Source organism: Scyliorhinus torazame, chromosome 13 (assembly GCF_047496885.1).
Source record: "Scyliorhinus torazame isolate Kashiwa2021f chromosome 13, sScyTor2.1, whole genome shotgun sequence".
In the NCBI taxonomy this organism is placed as follows: domain Eukaryota; kingdom Metazoa; phylum Chordata; class Chondrichthyes; order Carcharhiniformes; family Scyliorhinidae; genus Scyliorhinus; species Scyliorhinus torazame.
This window is the reverse complement of record NC_092719.1, coordinates 224084405-224110154: the sequence shown is the minus strand read 5'-3', so window position 1 is coordinate 224110154 and position 25750 is coordinate 224084405. Positions and strand designations below refer to the sequence as shown.

General features: G+C 47.9%; 1 protein-coding gene across 1 annotated transcript in view; it reads left to right on the top strand.

Annotated features, from left to right (window-relative positions):
• cfap100 (cilia and flagella associated protein 100) overlaps positions 1-25750 on the top strand; it is a 163843-nt gene that overhangs the window by 83576 nt on the left and 54517 nt on the right. The window contains exons 5-9 of the mRNA XM_072473099.1: positions 1674-1866; positions 7681-7748; positions 10224-10387; positions 19873-19953; positions 20774-20967. Of these exons, the coding sequence (XP_072329200.1) occupies positions 1674-1866; positions 7681-7748; positions 10224-10387; positions 19873-19953; positions 20774-20967 (700 nt within the window). The remainder of the gene's footprint in view (positions 1-1673; positions 1867-7680; positions 7749-10223; positions 10388-19872; positions 19954-20773; positions 20968-25750) is intronic.

Below are 25750 nucleotides of genomic sequence, written 5' to 3'. Positions count from 1 at the left end.
CTGGGTACAGGGACAGTGGTTTCTCTGGTCCCAGATGTTGTGTTTAAGGAAAAGCTTAAACACCTTGCCTTGACACCTGCAAAGATCATTCTGAAAACATGTCGGGGAATCTGTACCTACAATCGGCAGAACGGAAGGTAAAATGGAACTAAATGGGCAGACTGCAAAGCTCCACTGTTTGTTTTAGAAAGGCATTGGGCGATCATGGCCTCAGCAAGGTATCGTACAGCAGATTACTCGGTAAAGTTAAAGCACATGGGATCGTGGGTAGTGTCTTGAGATGGATAGAAAGCTGGTTAGCAGACAGGAAGCAAAAATGGGAATAATTGGGTCTTTTTCCGCTTGGCAGGCAGTGACTCGGGTACCGCAGGGATCGGTGCTGGGACCCCAACTGTTCACATTATATTTAATGATTTGGACGAGGGAACTAAATGTATTATCACCAAATTTGCAGTTGATACAAGTTGGGTGGGAGGGTGAGCTGTGAGGAGGATGCAGAGATGCTTCAGCAGGATTTGGACAGGCTGAGTGAATGAGCACATGTATGGCAGATGCAGTATAATGTGGATAAATGTTAGGTTATCCACTTTGGAAGGCAGATTATTATTTGAATGGGTGTAAATTGAGAGAGGCGGATACTCAGCGAGACCTTGGTGTCCTCGTGCATCAGTTGCTGAAAGTAAGTGCGCAGGTACAGCAGGCAGTAAAGAAAGCAAATGGTATGTTGGCCTTGATAACGAGAGGATTGGAGTATAGGAATAGGGATGTTTTACTGCAATTGTATCGGGCATTGGTGAGGCCACACCTGGAGTGTTGTGGGCAGTTTTGGTGTCCTTATCTGAGGAAGGATGTTCTTGCTGTGGAGGGAGAGCAGCGAAGGTTTACCCAGCTGATTCCTGGGATGGCGGGACTGTCAGATGAGAGACTAAGTCAGTTAGGATTATATTAATTGGAGTTTAGGAGAGTGAGGGGGGATCTCATAGAAACTTGTCAAATTCTAACAGGATTAGACAGGGTAGATTCAGAAAGAATGTTCCCGATGGTGGGGGAGTCCAGAACTAGGGGTCATAGTTTAAGGATAAGGGGTAAACCTTTTAGGACCGAGGTGAGGAGACATTTCTTCACCCAGAGAGCGGAGAATCTGTGGAATTCACTCCACAGAAAGTAGTTGCGGTGAAAACGTTGTGTAATTTCAAGGAGTTAGATAAAACTCTTGGGGATAAAGAGATCCAGGGATATGGGGGGAAGGCAGGATCAGGGTATTGAACCTGATGATCAACCTTGATCATAATGAATGGGGGAGCAGGCTCGAGGGGCCGAATGGCCTCCTCCTGCTTCTATTTTCTATGTATGTTTCTATGTACATATGTGTAGGATCTCTTATTTTCTAATCAGAGTCGAATTTCAGTGGTCGGTTTAGATTGAGTTTAAAGCTTAGTACAAATTTGAATTTGAGGGTTCATTGTCCGATTCCTGGACCGAGAACATCTGACATTCTGAATGCTCTCCAGTGAATAACTCAACCAAGAACAGCCGGTCAGAAGGGGTTCAATGCCCTGTGTCATTTCACAATGTTATAACTTGTCTTGTGGGGCCTACAGAAGTTATGAATTAAATAATCAACTCGTCCTCTGTCATCATCACCTTCTCTCCCCTTTGCTTCTGCCCTCAAGGAACAAAAGGAACAAAAAAAACTGAAGATTCACGACAAGAGCACATATGCAGCTCGTGTTAATACAAAATTTGGCAGCGCACAAAAGGTACATGAAGTACCAGAGGAAGATGCGGAGGCAGAACATCTGGCCAACGTGAAAAAGCTCTCTGCTCTCAAAAGTGACCCATCGTGGAAGGTCAAAGTCACGAGAGGTACAGCCATTCCCGCCCAATTGTATCAATTATCTGCTTGTATTGGTCAAGATATGAACCAAACACTCCCAGGACAGGTCCGGCTCAGGGTTAGATACAGAGTAAAGCTCCCTCTACACTGTCCCCATCAAACACTCCCAGGACAGGTACGGCTCGGGGTTAGATACAGAGTAAAGCTCCCTCTACACTGTCCCCATCAAACACTCCCAGTACAGGTACAGCATGGGGTTAGATACAGAGTAAAGCTCCCTCTACACTGTCCCCATCAAACATTCCCAGGACAGGTACAGCACGGGGTTAGATACAGAGTAAAGCTCCCTCTATACTGTCCCCATTAAACACTCCCAGGGCAGGTACAGCATGGGGTTAGATACAGAGTAAACCGCCCTCTACACTGTCCCCATCAAACACTCCCAGGACAGGTACGGCTCGGGGTTAGATACAGAGTAAAGCTCCCTCTACACTGTCCCCATCAAACACTCCCAGTACAGGTACAGCATGGGGTTAGATACAGAGTAAAGCTCCCTCTACACTGTCCCCATCAAACATTCCCAGGACAGGTACAGCACGGGGTTAGATACAGAGTAAAGCTCCCTCTATACTGTCCCCATTAAACACTCCCAGGGCAGGTACAGCACGGGGTTAGATACAGAGTAAAAATCCCTCTACACTGTCCCCATCAAACACTCCCAGGACAGGTACAGCACAGGGTTAGATACAGAGTAAAGCTCCCTCTATACTGTCCCCATTAAACACTCCCAGGACAGGTACAGCACGGGGTTAGATACAGAGTAAAGCTCCCTCTACACTGCCCCCATCAAACACTCCCAGGACAGGTACGGCTCGGGGTTAGATACAGAGTAAAGCTCCCTCTATACTGTCCCATCAAACACTCCCAGGACAGGTACAGCACGGGGTTAGATACAGAGTAAAGCTCCCTCTATACTGTCCCATCAAACACTCCCAGGACAGGTACAGCACGGGGTTAGATACAGAGTAAAGCTCCCTCTATACTGTCCCCATTAAACACTCCCAGGACAGGTACAGCACGGGGTTAGATACAGAGTAAAGCTCCCTCTACACTGTCCCCGTCAAACACTCCCAGGACAGGTACAGCACGGGGTTAGATACAGAGTAAAGCTCCCTCTACACTGTCCCCATCAAACACTCCCAGGACAGGTACAGCACAGGGTTAGATACAGAGTAAAGCTCCCTCTACACTGTCCCCATCAAACACTCCCAGGACAGGTACAGCACGGGGTTAGATACAGAGTAAAGCTCCCTCTACACTGTCCCTGTCAAACACTCCCAGGACAGGTACAGCACGGGGTTAGATACAGAGTAGAGCTCCCTCTACGCTGTTCACATCAAACACTCCCAGGACAGGTACAGCACGGGGTTAGATACAGAGCAAAGCTCCCTCTACATTGTCCCCATCAAACACTCCCAGTCCAGGTACAGCACGGGGTTAGATACAGAGTAAAGCTCCCCCTACACTGTCCCCGTCAAACACTCCCAGGACAGGTACAACACGGGGCTAGATACAGAGTAAAGCTCCCTCTACACTGTTCATATCAAACACTCCCAGGACAGGTACAGCACGGGGTTAGATACAGAGTAAAGCTCCCTCTACACTGTCCCCATCAAACACTCCTAGGCCAGGTACAGCACGGGGCTAGATACAGAGTACAGCTCCCTCTAAACTGTCCACATCAAACACTCCCAGGACAGGTACAGCACGTTATTAGATACAGAGTAAAGCTTTTTCTACACTGTCCCCATCAAACACTCCCAGGACAGCTCCAGCACGGGGTTAGATACAGAGTAAAGTTCCCTCTACACTGTCCCCATCAAACACCCCCAGGAAAGGTACAGCACGGGGTTGGATACAGAGTGTAGGTACTTCTACACTGTCCCCATCAAACACCCTCAGGAAAGGTACAGCATGGGGTTAGATATAGAGTAACGCTCCCTCTACACTGTCCCCATCAAACACTCCCAGGACAGGTACAGCACGGGGTTAGATACAGAGCAAAGCTCCCTCTACACTGTCCCCATCAAACACTCCCAGGACAGGTACAGCACTGGTTAGATACAGAGTGTAGCTACTTCTACACTGTCCCCATCAAACACTCCCAGGACAGGTACAGCACAGGGTTAGACACAGAGTAAAGCTCCCTCTACACTGTCCCCATCAAACACTCCCAGGACAGGTACAGCACGGGGTTAGATACAGAGTAAAGCTCCCTTTACACTGTCCCCATCAAACACTGACAGGACAGGCCAGCACGGGGTTAGATACAGAGTAAAGCTCCCTCTACACTGTCCCCATCAAACACTCCTAGGACAGGTGCAGCACGGGGTTAGATACACAGTAAAGCTCCCTCTACACTGTCCCCATCAAACACGCCCAGGACAGGTACAGCACGGGGTTAGATACAGAATAAAGCTCCCTCTACACTGTCCCCATCATACACTCCCAGGACAGGTCCAGTACAGAGTTAGAGACTGTGAAACAACGTAGTGCCAGCATAACTTTGCAGCGACAGGGGGACAGAGGGGCTGTGCAGAAATGTGGCTGACATCTGTGCTGTACTTCGATTCAAACTTTAGTGAATACTCTATGTTCAGGAGAGTAGCTGGAGATTTACAAAGAGCAGAACAGTTGATGTGGGAATGCGGGGAATCAAAATGAAATGTTAATTGACCTCTCTCTCTCTCTCCTATGCGTTTCTCCTCGTCGATTGGTTTAACCAGGTCGGTCAAGGCAGCCTTGAGGAGGAGTTTATAGAATGTATCCGCGATAGTTTCCTAGAGCAGTATGTAATGGAACCTACGAGGGAACAAGCGGTCCTAGATCTGGTCCTGTGTAATGAGACAGGATTGATTCAGGATCTCATAGTTAGGGATCCTTTCGGAAGGAGCGATCACAATATGGTAGGATTTAAAATACAGATGGAGGGTGAGAAGGTAAAATCAAACACTAGTGTTTTGTGCTTAAATAAAGGAGATTACAATGGGATGAGAGAAGAGCTAGCTAAGGTAGACTGGGAGCAAATACTTTATGGTGAAACAGTTGAGGAACAGTGGAGAACCTTCCAAGCGATTTTTCACAGTGCTCAGCAAAGGTTTATACCAACAAAAAGGAAGGATGGTAGAAAGAGGGACAATCGACCGTGGATGTCCAAGGAAATAAGGGAGAGTATCAAATTGAAGGAAAAAGCATACAAAGTGGCAAAGATTAGTGGGAGACTAGAGGACTGGGAAATCTTTAGGGGGCAACAGAAAGCTACTAAAAAAGCTATAAAGAAGAGTAAGATAGATTATGAGAGTAAACTTGCTCAGAATATAAAAACAGATAGTAAACATTTTTACAAATGTATAAAACAAAAAAGAGTGGCTAAGGTAAATATTGGCCCTTTAGAGGATGAGAAGGGAGATTTAATAATGGGAGCTGAGGAAATGGCTGAGGAACTGAACAGGTTTTTTGGGTCAGTCTTCACAGTGGAAGACACAAATAACATGCCAGTGACTGATGGAAATGAGGCTATGATAGGTGAGGACCTTGAGAGGATTATTATCACCAAGGAGGTAGTAATGGGCAAGCTGATGGTGCTAAAGTTGACAAGTCTCCTGGCCCTGATGGAATGCATCCCAGAGTGCTAAAAGAGATCCTAGGGAAATTGCAAATGCACCAGTGATAATTTACCAAAATTCACTAGACTCTGGGGTGGTCCCGGCGGATTGGAAATTAGCAAACGTGACACCACTGTTTAAAAAATGAGGTAGGCAGAAAGTGGGTAATTATAGGCCAGTGAGCTTAACTTCGGTAGTAGGGAAGATGCTGGAATCTATCATCAAGGAAGAAATAGCAAGGCATCTGGGTGGAAATTGTCCCATTGGGCAGACGCAGCATGGGTTCATAAAGGACAGGTTTTGCCTAACTAATTTAGTGGAATCTTTTGAGGACATTACCAGTCCGGGAGATAACAGGGAGCCAATGGATGTGGTATATCTGGATTTCCAGAAAGCTTTTGACAAGGTGCCACACAAAAGGCTGTTGCATAAGATAAAGATGCATGGCATTAAGGGTAAAGTGGTAGCATGGACAGAGGATTGGTTAATTAATAGAAAGCAAAGAGTGGGGATTAATGGGTGTTTCTCTGGTTGGCAATCAGTAGCTAGTGGTGTCCCTCAGGGATCAGTGTTGGGCCCACAACTGTTCACAATTTACATTGATGATTTGAAGTTGGGGACCAAGGGCAATGTGTCCAAGTTTGCAGACGACACTAAGATGAGTGGTAAAGCAAAAAGTGCAGAGGATACTGGAAGTCTGCAGAGGGATTTGGATAGGCTAAGTGAATGGGCTAGGGTCTGGCAGATGGAATACAATGTTGACAAATGTGAGGTTATCCATTTTGGTAGGAATAACAGCAAAAGGGGTTATTATTTGAATGATAAAGTATTAAAACATGCTGCTGTGCAGAGGGACCTGGGTGTGCTAGTGCATGAGTCGCAAAAAGTTGGTTTACAGGTGCCACAGGTGATTCAGAAGGCAAATTGAATTTTGTCCTTCATTGCTAGAGGGATGGAGTTTAAGACTAGGGAGGTTATGCTGCAATTGTATAAGGTGTTAGTGAGGCCACACCTAGAGTATTGTGTTCAGTTTCGGTCTCCTTACCTGAGAAAGGATGTACTGGCACTGGAGGGTGTGCAGAGGTGATTCACTGGGTTAATCCCAGAGCTGAAGGGGTTGGATTACGAGGAGAGGTTGAGTAGACTGGGACTGTACTCATTGGAATTTAGAAGGATGTGAGGGGATCTTATAGAAACATATAAAATTATGAAGGGAATAGTTAGGATAGATGCGGGCAGGTTGTTTCCACTGGCGGGTGAAAGCAGAACTAGGGGCCATAGCCTCAAAATAAGGGGAAGTAGATTTAGGACTGAGCTTAGGAGAAACTTCTTCACCCAAAGGGTTGTGAATCTATGGAATTCCTTGCCCAGTGAAGCAGTTGAGGCTCCTTCATTAAATGTTTTTAATCATAGATCATAGAATTTACAGTGCAGAAGGAGGCCATTCGGCCCATCGAGTCTGCACCGGCTCTTGGAAAGAGCACCTTACCCAAGGTCAACATCTCCACCCCATCCCCATAACCCAGTAACCCCACCCAACACTAAGGGCAATTTTGGACACTAAGGGCAATTTAGCATGGCCAATCCACCTAACCTGCACATCTTTGGACTGTGGGAGGAAACCGGAGCACCCGGAGGAAACCCACGCAGACACGGGGAGGATGTGCAGACTCCGCACAGACAGTGACCCAAGCCGGAATCGAACCTGGGACCCTGGAGCTGTGAAGCAATTGTGCTATCCACAATGCTACCGTGCTGCCCGATTAAGATAAAGATAGATAGTTTTTTGAAGAATAAAGGGATTAAGGGTTGTAGTGTTAGGGCCGGAAAGTGGAGCTGAGTCCACAAAAGATCAGCCATGATCTCATTGAATGGCGGAGCAGGCTCGAGGGGCCAGGTGGCCGACTCCTGCTCCTAGTTCTTATGTCTCTGATTCTCTCTCCTTCTCACACTCTCTCTCTCTTTCACTCCATCTCTCTCTCCATCTCTTTTTCTCTACCTCTTTCTCTCTCCATCTTTCTCTCTCCTTCCCTTCCTATGTGTCTCTCTCTCTTTCTCTGTGTTTTTCACTCTCTTTTTGTCACTCTCTATCGCCTTCCCTGTACTCTTTCCATCTTTGACTCTCTCTATCTCTTTCTCCCTTGCTTTTGGTCGGTTTGTAACTTTGTTTCATTGCAGATCGCAATGTTGAGAAAGAAACTTTGAATGAATATATCAACAGGAAAAGAGAGATGTTTATCCTGCAGGTAACCTTATTATAATTGAAATAAAAAACGCAAACATGTAAAAAAGAGTCCCTTTTTCGGTGCGTCTGGTGGGGTTTTTCTTGGCACCTGCAGCACTGGACCTAGCGGGATTCTGTTGTTTATTTCTGCCGCGATTGGGAACGCCCCGCCGTGGTCACACTTACCTCACTTCCTGTACTAACGAGCTCAGCTCGTCAATGCACGAAGGCGGTGCCACAATTTTTGGACCTCAGAATCGCTATCGAAGCCTCTGGATCCCCCATTGCCCCAAAATATCTTTCAGGAGGTCCTCGAGCTCCCCCTCACCCCACCTCTTAAGGGCAGGGCACCCCCTTCCTCGTGCCCGATCTCTGGTACAGCAACCTGGCACCCGCACACCTTGGCAGTGCTCCTGCCATCCTGGCAGGGCCACCTGAGAACCCTGGCAGTAGCAGGGTGGTCCTGCCAAGGTACCAGGCTGGCAGGGCCATGGTGGCAGTGAGAATGCCAGGGTACCACCCTGCCCAGAGCCCTACCATCTGGGCTCTCCTATGGCCTGGGACACCCCCAGGTGCCATTATGCCTGGTCCACGTTTGTGTGGGCCGGTGCTATACCGACACCCTGGCGATGTCTCCCAGGTGAGGTCGCTAGTTCCTGGGCCTCGGGAGAATCAGTCGCCAACATATTTAAATATGTTCATCTGGACTTCACCCAGCGAAGACGGGATCCAGATCCCAACGTCTCACGAGATGTCGTGAAATCTCTCGAAGCTTTCCAAGCACCCCAAATCTCGTGATTTACAGTTTTGTCACAAAGAACAAAGAAAAGTACAGCACAGGAACAGGCCCTTCGGCCCTCCAAGCCCGTGCCGACCATGCTGCCCGTCAAACTACAATCTTCTACACTTCCTGGGTCCTTATCCCTCTATTCCCATCCTATTCATGTAAATGTCAAGATGCCCCTTAAACGTCACTATCGTCCCTGCTTCCACCACCTCCTCCGGCAGCGAGTTCCAGGCACCCACTACCCTCTGTGTAAAAAACCTGCCTCGTACATCTACTCTAAACCTTGCCCCTCGCACCTTAAACCTATGCCCCCTAGTAATTAACCCCTCTACCCTGGGAAAAAGCCTCTGACTATCCACTCTGTCACGTCACCAAGTCGGGCGAAACAGGGCCATTAAATCACTCTCAATATTATTTCTTTTACTTCAAGCCTTCCTGCTCTGTTTTTGTGCCTGTTTGTACTTTTCCTTCTCTCACTCTTGACCCCTTGCTCTTGTCACCAGCTGTAACTATCTTTTTTCCCTCTCGAGCTCACTCTCCCCCTTCCCGTTGACTTGCAGTGAGAACAGAACTGTTTCACTGAGCACGCCATCAGACAAATCGGAATTCAACTGAAAATTGCTTTCCCAAACAGCCTGATGCCTTAGCTGCACCCAGCAATGACAACAAGCTGAAAACAAATTAACTCCCCAGGGAATACCTATAATCAAAACAAAATTGCATTAGCCCAAGTTTTTACAGTGGTTAATTGCAGCTCTCGTCCCTAAAAGCTTTGTTGTCGTTCAAACTAAGATTCTTTTAAAAACATGAGTGCAGCAGTCAAACTCACTCTAACCCGGGCTTTTAACCCCGACTGCACCAAATACTTATAATACAAGATACCTGAATTTCTACATTCATCACCTCAACTCTCTTTCTCTCTCTTGCTCACTCTGCCTCACTCCTTCCACTCCTCCCATCTCCCACCCACACTTTCTATCTCTCTCTCTCTCCCTCATACCTCCGGGCAGTGAATCTTTTAGCTCTCGTCACCCTCCCCCCCCCCCCCCCCCACCGACCCCACCACCCCCCCCCCTCACCAGCCCCCCCCTCCACCCCCCCCCCCCCCCCCCCCACCCCCCGGACCCCCACCCCCCAGCCATTGTTTCTACCGTCTTCCAGCACAGCAGTCAACCTCGGCCCAGGTCTGGCAACCTTCCTCCTCCCGACTCACTCCGACAGCCTTTCAATCTGCGGCCAACTCCTCTTTCTCCGGGCACACTCATTGCAGCCAGTGTTGCTCTTCCTCCAATCACATGTTGCTGCTCTCCCACTTTCTATTGGCCTATCAGCAGCAAATGCAGGAGAGAAATGACCTGTGATTGGAGGAGCATTTCCCTTCAGTATCCTCCACGCCATTTAGTGGCGATTTTAAAACTGCCTACGGGGCCTTCACGGGCCACATCTGGTTTCACACCTCACCCAGATTACTGCACCTTCGACGCTGCAGTGCTTCCTCAATATGAGCACTGGGTTTGTCGGCCTGGGTCACAGAGATCAGGCTCAAACCCACAACCTCCTGACGCATAGACAACAAGAGGGAGACAGAGAAGAGAGAGGGCCCCATGGAAAGACTGGAGTAGATGAAAGGAAATGGTGGAAAGGGTGTGGGAGATGGATGCACTTTGCTGATGGCTTCCTCGTGTTTCTTGGCTTGTTGTTTCTGTCCAGTACTCGCTGACCATGAAGAAGGACGAGATGAGGAAACTGGACGAGGTGGCCGCAGCAGAGGAGAGGAAGCTGGAGACGGCAGAGCAGTACCTTGAGGAAGACGCCGCCATGTTTGACGAGTTCTTGAAAGAAAACGACAAGAATTCCGTGGAAGCGATGCGAATGTAAACATTTAACTTTTTTAAGAGGCAAAAGGTTCATGGTGAATTTGTTAGGGTACCGGTCAAGAACCCCAAATTATTTTTTAAATTTGTAAAACTGTGAGGAAAGGATACTTCACTGGGGTGATGACTCTGGCCAATAGGTATCTTTCATGTTAAAACAAACTTTAATTTAAACACAGAATTAACCACATTAACATCAAAGAAATAGCTTTATAGTTATCAGTTAAACTGTTCTTAAACACTGTTAAACACTTATACACTGCAGGGACTGGTTTAACACAGTGGGCTAAACAGCTGGCCTGTAATGTAGAACAAGGCCAGCAGCACGGTTCAATTCCCGTACCGGCCTCCCCGAACAGGCGCCGGAATGTGGCGACTAGGGTCTTTTCACAGTAACTTCATTGAAGCCTACTTGTGACAATAAGCGATTATATTTTATATATATTATATGTTATATATATTATATGTTATATATATTATACATATATATATATTAAACGCAAGGAAAAACATACGATCTATACCAGCTACTAACTCCAATTAAGCTACCCATTATGGTTCAAATACCATTTATAAATAAAGTTTTTTTAAAAATATATATTTTATTAAAGTTTTCAAACACAATTTTTCCCCCTTACAAATCAACAAAAACAGTAACACAATAACTAATAGTTAACATTGTTTAAATAAAGTAGTGAACTAACAAAGTAACAAGAAATGGTGCTCCCCCCCCCCCCTCCACCCCAACTAGAACAAAAACAAGTTGCCCCCCCTTCCCTCCCTCCCCCCCCCCTTCCCTCCCTCCCCCTCCCTCCCCCCCTCTTTCTGGGCCGCTGCTGCTGGCTATCTATTTTCCCCTAACGCTCCGCTAGATAGTCAAGGAACGGTTGCCACCGCTTGGCGAACCCCTGAGCCGATCCTCTCAGCGCAAACTTCATCCGTTCCAGTTTTATGAACCCTGCCATATCGTTTATCCAGGCCTCCACGCCGGGGGGTTTCGCTGCCTTCCACATGAGTAAATTCCTTCGCTGGGCTACCAGGGACGCAAAGGCCAGAATGCCGGCCTCTTTCGCCTCCTGCACTCCCGGCTCATCCGCTACCCCAAATATAGCTAATCCCCAGCCTGGCTTGACCTGGACCTTCACCACCTTTGAGATCACTCCCGTCACTCCCCTCCAATACCCCTCCAGTGCCGGACACAACCAGAACATGTGTGTGTGGTTCGCCGGGCTTCCCCCGCACCTCCCGCACCTGTCCTCCACTCCGAAGAACCTGCTCAATCTCGCTCCCGTTATGTGTGCTCTATGTAGCACCTTAAATTGGATCAGGCTAAGCCTGGCACACGAAGAAGAGGAATTTACCCTACTTCGGGCATCAGCCCACAAACCCTCCTCAATCTTCTTCCCATTTTCCCTTCAGCCCCTCTACCAGCTCCTCCCCCTCTTCTCTCATCTCCCGGTATATTTCGGACACTTTGCCCTCCCCGACCCACACCCCCGAAAGCACTCTATCCTGGATCCCCTGTGTTGGGAGCAGCGGAAATTCCCTCACCTGTTGTCTCGTGAACGCCCTCACCTGCATATACCTAAAGATATTCCCCGGAGGCAGCTCATACTTTTCCTCTAGCGCTCCCAAGCTCGCAAACGTCCCATCTATAAATGAGTCTCCCACTCTCCTAATTCCTGCCCGGTGCCAGCTCTGGAACCCTCCGTCCAACCTTCCTGGGGCAAACCTATGGTTGTTCCTGATCGGGGACCACACCAAGGCTCCCAGCACACCCCTCTGTCGCCTCCATCGCTCCCAGATACTTAATGTTGCCGCCACCACTGGGTTCGTGGTAAACCTTTTTGGGGAGAGAGGTAGCGGCGCCGTCACCAGCGCTTTTAAGCTCGTTCCTTTACAGGACGCCATCTCCAGCCTCTTCCACGCCTCCCCCTCTCCCTCTATCATCCACTTGCGGATCATCGCCACATTGGCGGCCCAGTAATAGTCGCCTAAATTCGGCAACGCCAGTCCCCCTCTGTCCCTGCTACGTTGCAGGAACCCCCTCCTTACCCTCGGGGCCTTCCCTGCCCACACAAAGCTCATAATGCTCCTATCTGTTTTCTTAAAAAAGGCCTTAGTGATCAAGATGGGGAGACATTGGAACACAAATAGGAACCTCGGGAGGACCATCATCTTAATCGCCTGCACTCTGCCCGCCAATGACAGCGGCAGCATATCCCACCTTTTGAAATCCTCTTCCATTTGTTCCACCAGCCGAGTCAGATTGAGTCTGTGTAAGGTTCCCCAGCTCCTGGCTATCTGAATCCCCCGGTATCGGAAGTTTCTTTCCACTGTCCTTAGCGGTAGGCCATCTATCCCTCTACTCTGGTCCCCAGGGTGTATTACGAAAAGCTCACTCTTTCCCATGTTAAGCCTATATCCCGAAATGTCTCCAAACTCCCTCAATATCTGCATAATCTCTGTCATCCCCCCCACTGGATCCGCCACATATAGCAGTAGGTCATCTGTGTAGAGTGACACTCGGTGTTCCTCTCCCTCTCTAACCACCCCCCTCCATTTCCTAGAGTCTCTCAGCGCTATGGCCAGTGGTTCAATTGCCAACGCGAACAGTAATGGGGACGTCCCGCTACAGTGAACCTCCCTTTCCCCAATTTACATTTCTATACATCAACATTGTCATTTCCCCCCCAACATCAGTCCCTCAGTTCTGGTCCAGTTTCTCTTATTGGATGAAGGTCCATGCTTCTTCCGACGTTTCAAAATAATAGTGTCTATCGTGGTACGTGACCCATAATCGCGCCGGCTGCAGCATCCCGAACTTTACTTTCTTCTTATGCAGCACCTCCTTGGTTCAATTGAAACTCGCCCTCCTTCTCGCCACCTCCGCGCTCCAGTCCTGATACACTCGTATCACCGCATTCTCCCATCTGCTACTCCGTACCTTCTTGGCCCAGCTCAAAACAACCTCTGGCATTGAAGCGGTGAAATCTCGCGACCATCGCCCTTGGTGGTTCTCCAGCCTTTGGTCTCCTCGCAGGGACCCAGTGAGCCCCTTCCACCTCCAAGGGGCCCGAGGGGGCCTCAGCTCCCATCAGCGTGTGGAGCATCGTGCCCACATAAGCCCCGCCGTCAGCTTTCTCCACTCCCTTGGGGAGACCCAGGATCCGGAGGTTCTTTCTCCTTGATCTATTTTCCAGGACTTCAATTCTTTCGATGCACTTCTTATGTAGCGCCTCGTGCGTCTCCATTTTGACCGCTAGGCCCAGGATCTCATCCTCGTTTTCAGTTACCTTCTCCTTCACCACACGGAGCTCTATCGTCTGGGCCTTTTGTGTTTCTATGAGCCCATCGATTGCCAGCAACATCGGGGCCAGCACCTCCTTTTTTAACTCCTCCACACACCTTCTGAGGGATTCATCCTGATCCGGTCCCCATGTCGCCCGGCCTCCCTCCGACGCCATCTTGCTTCCTTCTTTTCTCTGCCGCTGCCCTCGAGGATCCTTCGTGATCTGGCCACCGCCACCGATCTTCTTCCTGCACACTGGGGGGGGACTCCTTATTTCTTCACCCCACACTGGGTTTTGTCAACAAAACAAATTCCCGTTGGGGCTCTCAAAAAGAGCCCGAAAGTCCGTCGGAGCTGGAGCCGCAGAAACGTGCGGCTTAGCTGAGCATCACCGCAACCGGAAGTCCCTTATAAATAAAGTTGACAAACAAACTATTTGCTCAGCTGTGTAGAGTCCTTTGGAAAAAGTTCCTTTCAAAAGCAGGTTCAGTACACTTCTGCTCAACCAATCAGTGTTTGACAAAAACTGCTGTTCAACTTAAAATCCTCCTGTCCTCTCAGACTCAAATCCTATGGCAAACTGCAAAACTACACACAGACCTGGCTCCTCCCATTAATTACATCATCTGAATCCCACATGACCTGCATAGCTAGGACTAAATGCAACCCTTATAAATTGTCAACTTCCCAGGGAATCACAAGCAATCAAAAAGTATCCCATTAGACCTGTATCTGTAACCAAGTAAGTGGTTTAACTCAATAATACTCAACTCAATTTAGCACAGGGCTAAATCGCTGGCTTTGAAAGCAGACCGAGGCAGGCCAGCAGCACGGTTCGATTCCCGTAACAGCCTCCCCGAACAGGCGCCGGAATGTGGCGACTAGGGGCTTTTCACAGTAACTTCATTTGAAGCCTACTTGTGACAATAAGCGATTTTCATTTCATTTCATGATTTGACCTTTTATGTCTCCTTAATGACAACTTTATCCTAGGTTCTTCAATAATATTCCTGCAACAAATGTTTGCCTTAACCCAGGCTTTTAATGACATTCCTGCCACAAATATGAAATATACATCAATCGTTTACATTGATCGCAAATTAGCGAAGCTGTAGTTATAGTTACAAGGTATTGGCTTTGCTGTTGATGTAGCTATCCCTTACAATCAGAAGGCATCACTTTGTCGCTACACAAATCATTATCAGACACATGCTGGTTGATTTAGTGATCTTGGGAAAGGTGTTTGGTGTTGGGGGTAAAGGAAATGTCCCGTCACAATGCTCCAGCCATGGTTTGTTCATGGGGAAAGATAGAAGGAGCACTGGTCTTTCCTTATCCACTTATTTCATATGTTTGTAGATGAGCTGGGATTATTTAACTTGGAATGGGGATGATTAAATGGAAACTTAACTCCAAATCCAGGTCAGCCAAACTAAAGGAGCTGGCAAAAGAACATGAGGTCAAATGAGGACACGATTATATTCAAACTCTGAGCCATCGCCATTCACCATCATCCCCTGTGTTCGCTGCCCTCCAGCGGCATCCAGTCCAGCCACACCTCGATTCTTAAAATGTCAGTTTTTTTTTCCAAAACACCTCTTTATCTCTGCAACCCCTGAGTGAGATCGCTGCGCTCCTCCGATTCTGGCCTCTTGCACATCTCTGATTTTAATCGCTTCACCATTGCTGTCGTCGGGGCCTTAAATTACCTGGGCCCCAAGTCCTGGAATTCCTTCCTGAAAGCCTTTCACCTTTCTCTCTCCACCTCTAAGATGCTCCTTAAAATCTGTCTTTTTGCCAATAGATCATAGAATTTACAGTGCAGAAGGAGGCCAATCGACCCATCGAGTCTGCGCCACCTCTTAGAAAGAGCACCCTACTTAAGCCCACGCCTCCACCCTATCCCAGTACCCCCACCTAATCTTTTGGTCACTAAGGGGCAATTTAGTGTGGCCAATTCACCTAACCTGCACATCTTTGGACCGTGGGAGGAAACCGGAGCACCCGGAGGAAACCCGCACAGTCACGGGGAGAACGTGCAGACTCCGCACCGACAGTGACCCGAGGCTGGAATTGAACCCGGGACCCTGGAGCTGTGAGGCAGCCGTGCTAACCACTGTGCCGCCCTTATCTACTTATGACCCCTTTACTGTGTCCAATTCTGTTTGATAATTGCTCCTGTGAAGTACCTTAGAAAAGTTCAGTACATTCAAGGTGCTATGTAAATGCAAGGTACGGGTTTCCCGGTAGCCTGGAGTGGCTTCAATGGGAATTCCCATTGACAGCAGCGGGAGCAGAGATTCCCGCTGCCAGCGAACGGAACTCCGTCCACCCCCACCGCGAAACACGCGGCTGGGAGGCTGGAGAAATCCCACCCATTCTGCTGAAAGGTTCTCTTTTGAATGGCGCTCCTGTGATGCGTATTTGGCCATTTTTACTTTGGAGCAACATCACCCAATCTTCACGGCCTTCATCGATCTGACCAAGGCTGTGATTCAGTCAATCGGGAAGTGCTGTGGAAGACTCTGTCAAGGCTGGGTGTCCACAGAAATTAATCACCGACTTCTCCCTGACACGATGTCAGCGACAGTCCTCACCAAGGGAAATAAGACAGAAACCTTCGAGATCAAGACTGGAGTCCAGCAGGGATGTGCCATCACCCCACCCATTTCCCCACCTTGAACGTCACCATCCTGCAGCTCGTGGAGAGCAAGCTTCCCAGGGGAGCGGACATCGGCTACAGGATGGGCAGAAAACCTTTCAACCCCCAAGAGGTTGAAATCCAAGGAGAAGCCCACACTGACGTCGCTCGCGGAATTTCAGTACGTGGATGACATCGCCATCTCCACTCTCTCAGAAGAACATCTCCAAGCCGTGCTTGACACCTTCACGGAAACATACTGAAGAATTGGTCTCAGCCTTAACCCCAAGAAGACTCCAGTCCATTACCAACCCACCCCAGGGCAAGATCAGGTCTCTCCCTCCATCAAGATCAATGTAGAAACCCTACCAAACATGGAACATTTCCCATACCTGGGGAGCCCCCTCTTGTAGGCTGACATCGACGCGGAAATCCAATATCGTATCCAATCTGAAAGCGCCTCCTTTGGACGCCTAAGGATGAGGGTCTTTGACATCCGTCCTGACACCAAGATCCTCGTGTCCAAGGCGGTCATTCTCCCAACTCTTCTATACGGCTCAGAAACCGGAACTACATACAGGTGCCACCTCAAGACCCTGGAGAGGTGCCTTCAATCTGCCTAAGACAGTTTCTCTGCATCAGCTGGGAGGACGGGCATACTAAGAGGTGTCCTTGAAGGAGCCAAGAGCACCAGTGTCGAGGCCATGATCATCCGAAACCAACTCCGCTGGGCCAGCCAGGTACTTAGGATATCAGAGGCCCGACTGCCAAAGCAAATCTTCTTCGCCAAGCTCAAGGAAGACTTCCGAAAAAGAGGACAAAGGAAATGCTCCAAAGACACCCTGAAGGCCTACCTCAAGAAACGCAACATAGATGTCAATGCCTGGGAGACCTTTGCTCAGAAGAAACCTACTTTGAGGAATCTTCTAATCGAAGGGACATAATTCTTCGCGAGCACCCGACGGCAAGAGGCCTGGACAAGGAGCCTGAGAAAGGAATACCAGCGATGCCGAGTCCAAGGACCGAACCACACCCCAGAACTACCGGCCAAATGTGCGGTCAGCAATGCTGCTCGAGGATCGGGCTCATGCAAGAGCCCACAGGGCCCATGACCATTAACATAGTGTCTCTTCGGTGGACAATCGTACTCGTTAGCGAGTGATCGGTGAAGAAGAAGAAGAGGAGCACCTGGGAGTGGTTTTACTTAGACTGGGTTGCATTATTTCCCATGTCAGAATATCTTTTTTAATTCATTCTGGCCACTGTCAAGGTCAGCAGTTATCGCCCACTTGAGTTCCAATGAAGGGTCATACTGGAGTGGAAACGTCATATCTGTTTCTCTCTCCACGGAAGCTTCCAGACCTGCTGGGTTTTCGAAGCATTTTCTTGTTAAATTTGTGATTTCCGGCTTCTGCATTTATTTGGCTTTTACTATTAGCTTGTTGGCCATCTGAATTCTCCTGAGAAGCTGGCGGTCGGCCATCATCTTGAACAATTGGTGGCAGTTTTTGACACAACATCGTAAGTCACTGTCCACTTCTGGGGGGCAGTTAAGAGTCGACCGTGGTGCTGGGGGATGCGGAGTCACATCTAAGCCCAGGCCGGGTAAGGGTAGCTGGCTTCCTTTCCTGACGGACAATAACGGAAGCGGCCGGGTTTGTACGGCAATTTGACACCTTTGTGGTGTCAGGTGGATGTACCTTTACGAAATGGGTGTTTATCAAATAGCTGTAGTGATGTCAGTGTATGGGTGGAGCTCGGCTCTGCTTTTTACTTTTGTTTGGTGCTGAAAGCTGGTTTTGGCTCTGTGTTTAGTTTTGCTTTCAGTTGGAGAGCTGCATGTGAACCAAGCAGATGTGTGTATTGATCTTTCTCTCTCCAAGCTAAAGAATGTCTTCAGCTCATTGATGATTTCAAAGTAATACCTGTTTCTGTAGAGAATTCAAACCTGCTGTCTTTGTTAAAAAGTGTTTTGGCTTATGGATGTTGTTAGGAAAGTTACTAAGGGTTACCTATGGAATATTGTCTTTGGGAAAGTATCCATGTTTGTAGTTGATAAGAAGTTTACTGTGTGTTTATAAAGTGTTAACTGAATTCATAGAATAAACATTGTTTTGTTTTAAAAATACTTTAGATTTCTATTGCATCACACCTGTAAAGTGGGCCCTTGTGCTCCCCATAACCAAAATCTATTAAAAGTTGTGGGTCAGGTGAATTCCATGATATACTTTGGAGTTTTCTAAACCCTGGCCTATAAGAGTGGTCACCTTGACTGAAGCCAGACATTTTGAAATTGCATTCCTATTTAAAGATTGGATTGGATTGGATTTGCTTATTGTCACACGTACCGAGGTACAGTGAAAAGTATTTTTCTGCGAGCATCTCAAACGGATCATTCAGTACATGAAAATAAATTAAAATAAAAAGAAAATACATAAGTGGGCAACGCAAGGTACACAATGTAACTACATAAGCACTGGCATCGGATGACGCATACAGGGTGTAGTGTTAATGAGGTCAGTCCATAAGAGGGTCATTTAGGAGTCTCTTCTTCAGTGGGGAAGAAGCTGTTTTTGGGTCTGTTCGTGCGTGTTCTCAGACTTCTGTATCTCCTGCCCGATGGAAGAAGTTGGAAGAGCGAGTAAGCCGGGTGGGAGGGATCTTTGATTATACTGCCCGCTTTCCCCAGGCAGCGGGAGGTGTAGATGGAGTCAATGGATGGGAGGAGGCAGGTTTGTGTGATGGACTGGGCTGTGTTCAGGACTCTCTGAAGTTTCTTGCTGCCTCCATGGAACGTGAATTTCTGTCATCTCGGATAATCTGTCGAATATCTAGAACATTAATGCTCCAATAAAAGTGACTGAATAATCGGCAAAATGCTGCGGACGCTGGAATCTGAAACAGAAAGTGCTTGAAAATCTCAGCAGGTCCGGCAAGAACTGTGGGGAGAGAGAAACAGGGTTAACGTTTCGAGCCCGTTCCCATGAAGAGTCGGAGGAACTCAGAGCGTTAACTCTGCGTTCTCGAGGGCAGCACGGTGGCGCAGTCGGTTAGCGTTGCACGGCGCCGAGGTCCCAGGTTCGATCCCGGCTCTGGGTCACTGTCCATGTGGAGTTTGCACATTCTCCCCGTGTTTGCATGGGTTTCACCCCCACAACCCAAAGATGTGCAGGCTAGGTGGATTGGCCAGGCTAAATGAAATGAAATGAAATGAAAATCGCTTATTGTCACGAGTAGGCTTCAATGAAGTTACTGTGAAAAGCCCCTAGTCGCCACATTCTGGCGCCTGTTCGGGGAGGCTGGTACGGAAATTGAACCGTGCTGCTGGCCTGCCTTGGTCTGCTTTAAAAGCCAGCGATTTAGCCCAGTGAGCAAAACTTGCCCCTTAATTGAAAAAAATGAATTGGGTACTCTAAATTTATTTTTTAAAACTCTGCGTTCTCTCCCTGCAGATGTTGCCAGACCTGCTGAGATTTTCCAGCAATCCTTGTCCTTGACTGAAATCTCTCTGTAGGAGTTCCTGGGTGAAGTTGATTGTCTTTCTGTTTTCAGAGCCGAACGAGAAACAAAACTGAAGCTGGATAAAGTGGCTGAAATAAAGAAAGTGACGACGAAAATGATGGCGGTGAAAAAGTGAGACAACAAAAGGTTTGGGCATATGAGACGGAGGGAAATTGCTTCACACTGGCTGGGAGGGAATCCTGACAACCAGAGGGCACAGATTTAAGCTAATTGGCAAAAAAGCATTCCAGAGGAGGGAATGAGGAAAATAATATTTGGTCGATGAATTGTCGTGATCTGGTGTGTGCTGCCAGACGGGGCGGTGGGAGCAAGCTCAATAATAACTTACTCACAAATACTTGGAAGAAATGTTTGCGTGGCCATCGGGAATGAGAATAGCTGAGAAATGCTTTCAAAACGATACCACGAGTGTAATGGGCCAAATGGCATCCTTCTGTGCTGTGAGGTTTATTAACTTTTTAAAAACTCAGCTGAACAATTCAATTCCCACGGTTGAACAATTTCGGCAAGGTTTAATAAAAGGCCAAGAGCAATTTGATCTTTCCCTCCTCACCAGTCTTGAGTGGTTACTGAGCCTTGAGTCTATGTGTTGCGTGGAAGCGAGGTTTTTCCTCTGCGCCGGCTGAAGATATTTGGGGGAAGGGTTGATGACATTGACCCCAGAGTTAAAGAGTGGGTGTGAACGTAACCCACAATGGCTTCAAGTTCACAACCCAGCGACTCCTGAGAGCAATCAGCGTCGGGGCAGAGGCAAAGATTTGGGGCATTGCGGACGGAGTTCAGCTTGGCTTTGCCAAGTGGCACGCACGTTCTACCTAGCTTAATCTTTTCCATACACACTTCCCTCTAGCGTCCTCTGAGAGAGAGGCACTGGTCCCAATCTGAAAGGATTAATTTAGCTTTTTTCTTGTCCTTGTTTATTATCCGCCAGTGATATTGTCAAGTTTGAAGAGACACTAAAGGATTACCAGATTTACAGGGACTTTCTCATCAAACTCTCCCCCAAGGAATGGAAAGAAGAGAAGGAGAAAAAAAAGAAGGAAACTCAGACGCCAGAGCCCCCTAAGAGGGAGAAATCTTCGGACTTTCTTATGAAGACATCTATAACTCCGCCTCTCTTACGACGTGAGTATTCGGCACCAAAACTGCCAGAGTTTATTGAAGTGATATTGTGTTGGATAAATCTGTTCTGAGCTTTTTAAAAATGTAATTAGTAGAGTGGTAAGGGAGAATCAGCAAATGTTGGGCGGATTTTCCCAATTTTTGTCTAAGTGTCATCTCGTGCAGGAAAAGTGGAGCATAGCCCGCTGGCCGCATTGGCAGGTTTTCCCGTCGCATTTGTAGCCATTTAAAGAAAAAATCTTTCACGGGTTTCACGCCAGCTCCGTGGGTGGGAATCTGGTCAGCGCAGCGCCCTGCAGAGGTGGACCAGCATCCAGTGCAGGAAGTATTACACACATATACATAGATATAAAGAAGACAGGAGCAGGAGGAGGCCTTAACAAAGAAATGGCAGAGGAACCGAATAGTTACTTTGCCTCAGTCTTCATGGTGGAAGACACCAGTGGGATGCCAGAGCTCCAGGAGAACCAGGGGGCAGAGGTGAGTGCAGTGACCATCACTAAGGAGAAGGTTCTGGGGAAACTGAAAGGTCTGAAGGTGGATAAGTCACCTGGACCAAATGGACTACACCCCAGGGTCCTAAAAGAGATAGCTGGGGAAATTGTGGAGGCATTGGTGATGATCTTTCGGGAATCACTGGAGGCAGGAAGGGTCCCAGAAGACTGGAAAGTGGCAAATGCAATGCCGCTGTTTAAGAAGGGAGGGAGGCAGAAGACAGGAAATTATAGGCCGGTTAGCCTGACTTCGGTTATTGGTAAGATTTTAGAGTCTGTTATTAAAGATGAGATCGCAAAGTACTTGGAAGTGCATGGTAAAATAGGACTGTGTCAGCATGGCTTCGTCAAGGGAAGGTCATGTCTGACAAATCTGTTAGAGTTCTTTGAGGAGGTAATGAAGTTAGACAAAGGAGAACCAGTGGACGTGATTTATTTAGATTTCCAGAAGGCCTTTGACAAGGTGCCGCACAGGAGACTGTTAAATAAGTTAAGAGCCCATGGTGTTAAGGGTAAGATCCTGGCATGGATAGAGGATTGGCTGACTGGCAGAAGGCAGAGAGTGGGGATAAAGGGGTCTTTTTCAGGATGGCAGCCGGTGACTAGTGGTGTGCCTCAGGGGTCTGTGCTGGGACCACAACGTTTCACAATATACATTAATGATCTGGAAGAAGGAACTGAAGGCACTGTTGCTAAGTTTGCAGATGATACAAAGATCTGTAGAGGGACAGGTAGCATTGAGGGTGCAAGGGGGCTGCAGAAGGATTTGGACAGGCTAGGAGAGCGGGAAATGAAGTGGCAAATGAAATATAATGTGGAAAATTGTGAGGTGATGCACTTTGGAAGGAGGAATTTAGACATAAACTATTTTCTAAATGGGGAAATGCTTCGGAAATCAGAAACACAAAGGGACTTGGGAGTCCTTGTTCACGATTCTCTTAAGATTAACGTGCAGGTTCAGTCGGCAGTTAGGAAGGCAAATGCAATGTTAGCATTCATGTCAAGAGGGCTAGAATACAAGACCAGGGATGTACTTCTGAGGCTGTATAAGGCTCTGGTCAGACCCCATTTGGAGTATTGTGAGCAGTTTTGAGCCCTTTATCTAAGGAAGGATGTGCTGGCCTTGGAAAGGGTTCAGAGGAGGTTCACAAGAATGATCCCTGGGATGAGGAGCTTGTCGTATGAGGAATGGTTGAGGACTCCGAGTCTGTACTCATTGGAGTTTAGAAGGATGAGGGGGGATCATATTGAAACTTACAGGATACTGCGAGGCTTGGATAGAGTGGACATGGAGAGGATGTTTCCACTTGTAGGAAAAACTAGAACCAGAGGACACAATCTCAGACTAAAGGGACGATCCTTTAAAACAAACAAACAAACAAAGAACAAAGAAATGTACAGCACAGGAACAGGCCCTTCGGCCCTCCAAGCCCGCGCCGACCATACTGCCCGACTAAACTACAATCTTCTACACTTCCTGGGTCCGTATCCTTCTATTCCCATCCTATTCATATATTTGTCAAGATGCCCCTTAAATGTCCCTATCGTCCCTGCCTCCACTACCTCCTCCGGTAGTGAGTTCCAGGCACCCACTACCCTCTGCGTAAAAAACTTGCCTCGTACATCTACTCTAAACTTTGCCCCTCTCACCTTAAACCTATGCCCCCTAGTAATTGACCCCTCTACCCTGGGGAAAAGCCTCTGACTATCCACTCTGTCTATGCCCCTCATAATTTTGTATACCTCTATCAGGTCGCCCCTCAACCTCCTTCGTTCCAGTGAGAACAAACCGAGTTTATTCAATCGCTCCTCATAGCTTATGCCCTCCATACCAGGCAACATTCTGGTAAATCTCTTCTGCACCCTCTCTAAAGCCTCCACATCCTTCTGGTAGTGTGGCGACCAGAATTGAACACTATACTCCAAGTGTGGCCTAACTAAGGTTCTATACAGCTGCAACATGACTTGCCAATTCTTATACTCAATGCCCCGGCCAATGAAGGCAAGCATGCCGTATGCCTTCTTGACTACCTTCTCCACCTGTGTAGCCCCTTTCAGTGATCTGTGGACCTGTACTCCTAGATCTCTTTGACTTTCAATACTCTTGAGGGTTCTACCATTCACCGTATATTCCCTACCTGCATTAGCCCTTCCAAAATGCATTACCTCACATTTGTCCAGGTTAAACTCCATCTGCCATCTCTCCGCCCAAGTCTCCAGACAATCTAAATCCTGCTGTATCCTCAGACAGTCCTCATCGCTATCCGCAATTCCACCAACCTTTGTGTCGTCTGCAAACTTACTAATCAGACCAGTTACATTTTCCTCCAAATCATTTATATATACTACAAAGAGCAAAGGTCCCAGCACTGATCCCTGTGGAACACCACTGGTCACAGCCCTCCAATTAGAAAAGCATCCCTCCATTGCTACCCTCTGCCTTCTATGGCCTAGCCAGTTCTGTATCCACCTTGCCAGTTCACCCCTGATCCCGTGTGACTCCACCTTTTGTACTAGTCTACCATGAGGGACCTTGTCAAAGGCCTTACTGAAGTCCATATAGACAACATCTACTGCCCTACCTGCATCAATCATCTTAGTGACCTCCTCGAAAAACTCTATCAAGTTAGTGAGACACGACCTCCCCTTCACAAAACCGTGCTGCCTCTCACTAATACGTCCATTTGCTTCCAAATGGGAGTAGATCCTGTCTCGAAGAATTCTCTCCAGTAATTTCCCTACCACTGAAGTAAGGCTCACCGGCCTGTAGTTCCCGGGATTATCCCTGCCACCCTTCTTAAACAGAGGAACAACATTGGCTATTCTCCAGTCCTCCGGGACATCCCCTGAAGACAGCGAGGATCCAAAGATTTCTGTCAAGGCCTCAGCAATTTCCTCTCCAGCCTCCTTCAGTATTCTGGGGTAGATCCCATCCGGCCCTGGGGACTTATCTACCTTAATATTTTTTAAGACACCCAACACCTCGTCTTTTTGGATCACAATGTGACCCAGGCTATCTACACCCCCTTCTCCAGACTCAACATCTACCAATTCCTTCTCTTTGGTGAATACTGATGCAAAACTGAGATGAGGAGGAATTTCTTCAGCCAGAGTGTGGTGAATCTGTGGAACTCTTTGCCGCAGAAGGCTGTGGCGACCAAATCACTGAGTGTCTTTCAAACAGCAGAGATAGATAGGTTCTTGATTAATAAGGGCTTCACAGCGCCTGGGTCCCAGGTTCGATTCGCCGCTGGGTCACTGTCTGTGCGGAGTCTGCACGTTCTCCCCGTGTCTGCGTGGGTTTCCTCCGGGTGCTCCGGTTTCCTCCCACAGTCCAAAGACGTGCGGGTTAGGTGGATTGGCCGTGATAAATTGCCCTTAGTGTCCAAAAAGGTTAGGAAGGGTTATTGGGTTATGGGGATATGGTGGAAGTGAGGGCTTAAGTGTGTCGGTGCAGACCCGATGGGCCGAATGGCCTCCTTCTGTACTGTATGTTCTATGTTCTAAGGGGATCAGGGGTTATGGGGAGAAGGCAGAAGAATGCGGATGAGAAAAATATCAGCCATGATTGAATGGTGGAGCAGACTCGATGGGCCGAGTGGCCCAATTCTGCTCCTATGTCTTATGGTCTTATAGTCTTTTGGCCCTTCGAGCCTGCTCTGCCATTTATCACTGCACACAATACTCCAGGTGTGGCCTCACCAAGACCCTGTACAATTGCAGCAACACATCCCTGCTTCTATACTCGAAACCTCTCACAATGAAGGCCAACATACCATTAGCCTTCTTTACCGCCTGCTGCACCTGCATGCTTACCTTCAGCGACTGGTGCACAAGGACACCCAGGTCCCGCTGCACACTCCCCTCTCCCAATTTACAACCATTCAGGTAGTAATCTGCCTTCCTGTTTTTGCTTCCAAATTACGATCCCGGACCAGACTCCACCAGCTGCTAGGATAACGGACAAAAAAACCCCAATATTTTATTTAATGTGCAAGACTGTGAGGAAAGGATACTTCTGTTCCGGAGTGATTCCCGCACAAATAAGGATATTGTTTTGTTATGACCCCCTGGGCGGGTGTGCGGTCAATCCCAGCCCCACAGACCCCGGAGTCCCAACATCAGGGAATTAACCAATAATTTGTGTATTTTCCTGAGATACTTGACCCTTGTCTGCTCCAATGTGTTCCAGGCACCAGATCTGTAGGTAAAACATTAAAAAACTGTTTATAATTAACAACGAAAAAGATGAACATATAATGATAGGGATGGAACAATGGTCTACTACAAAT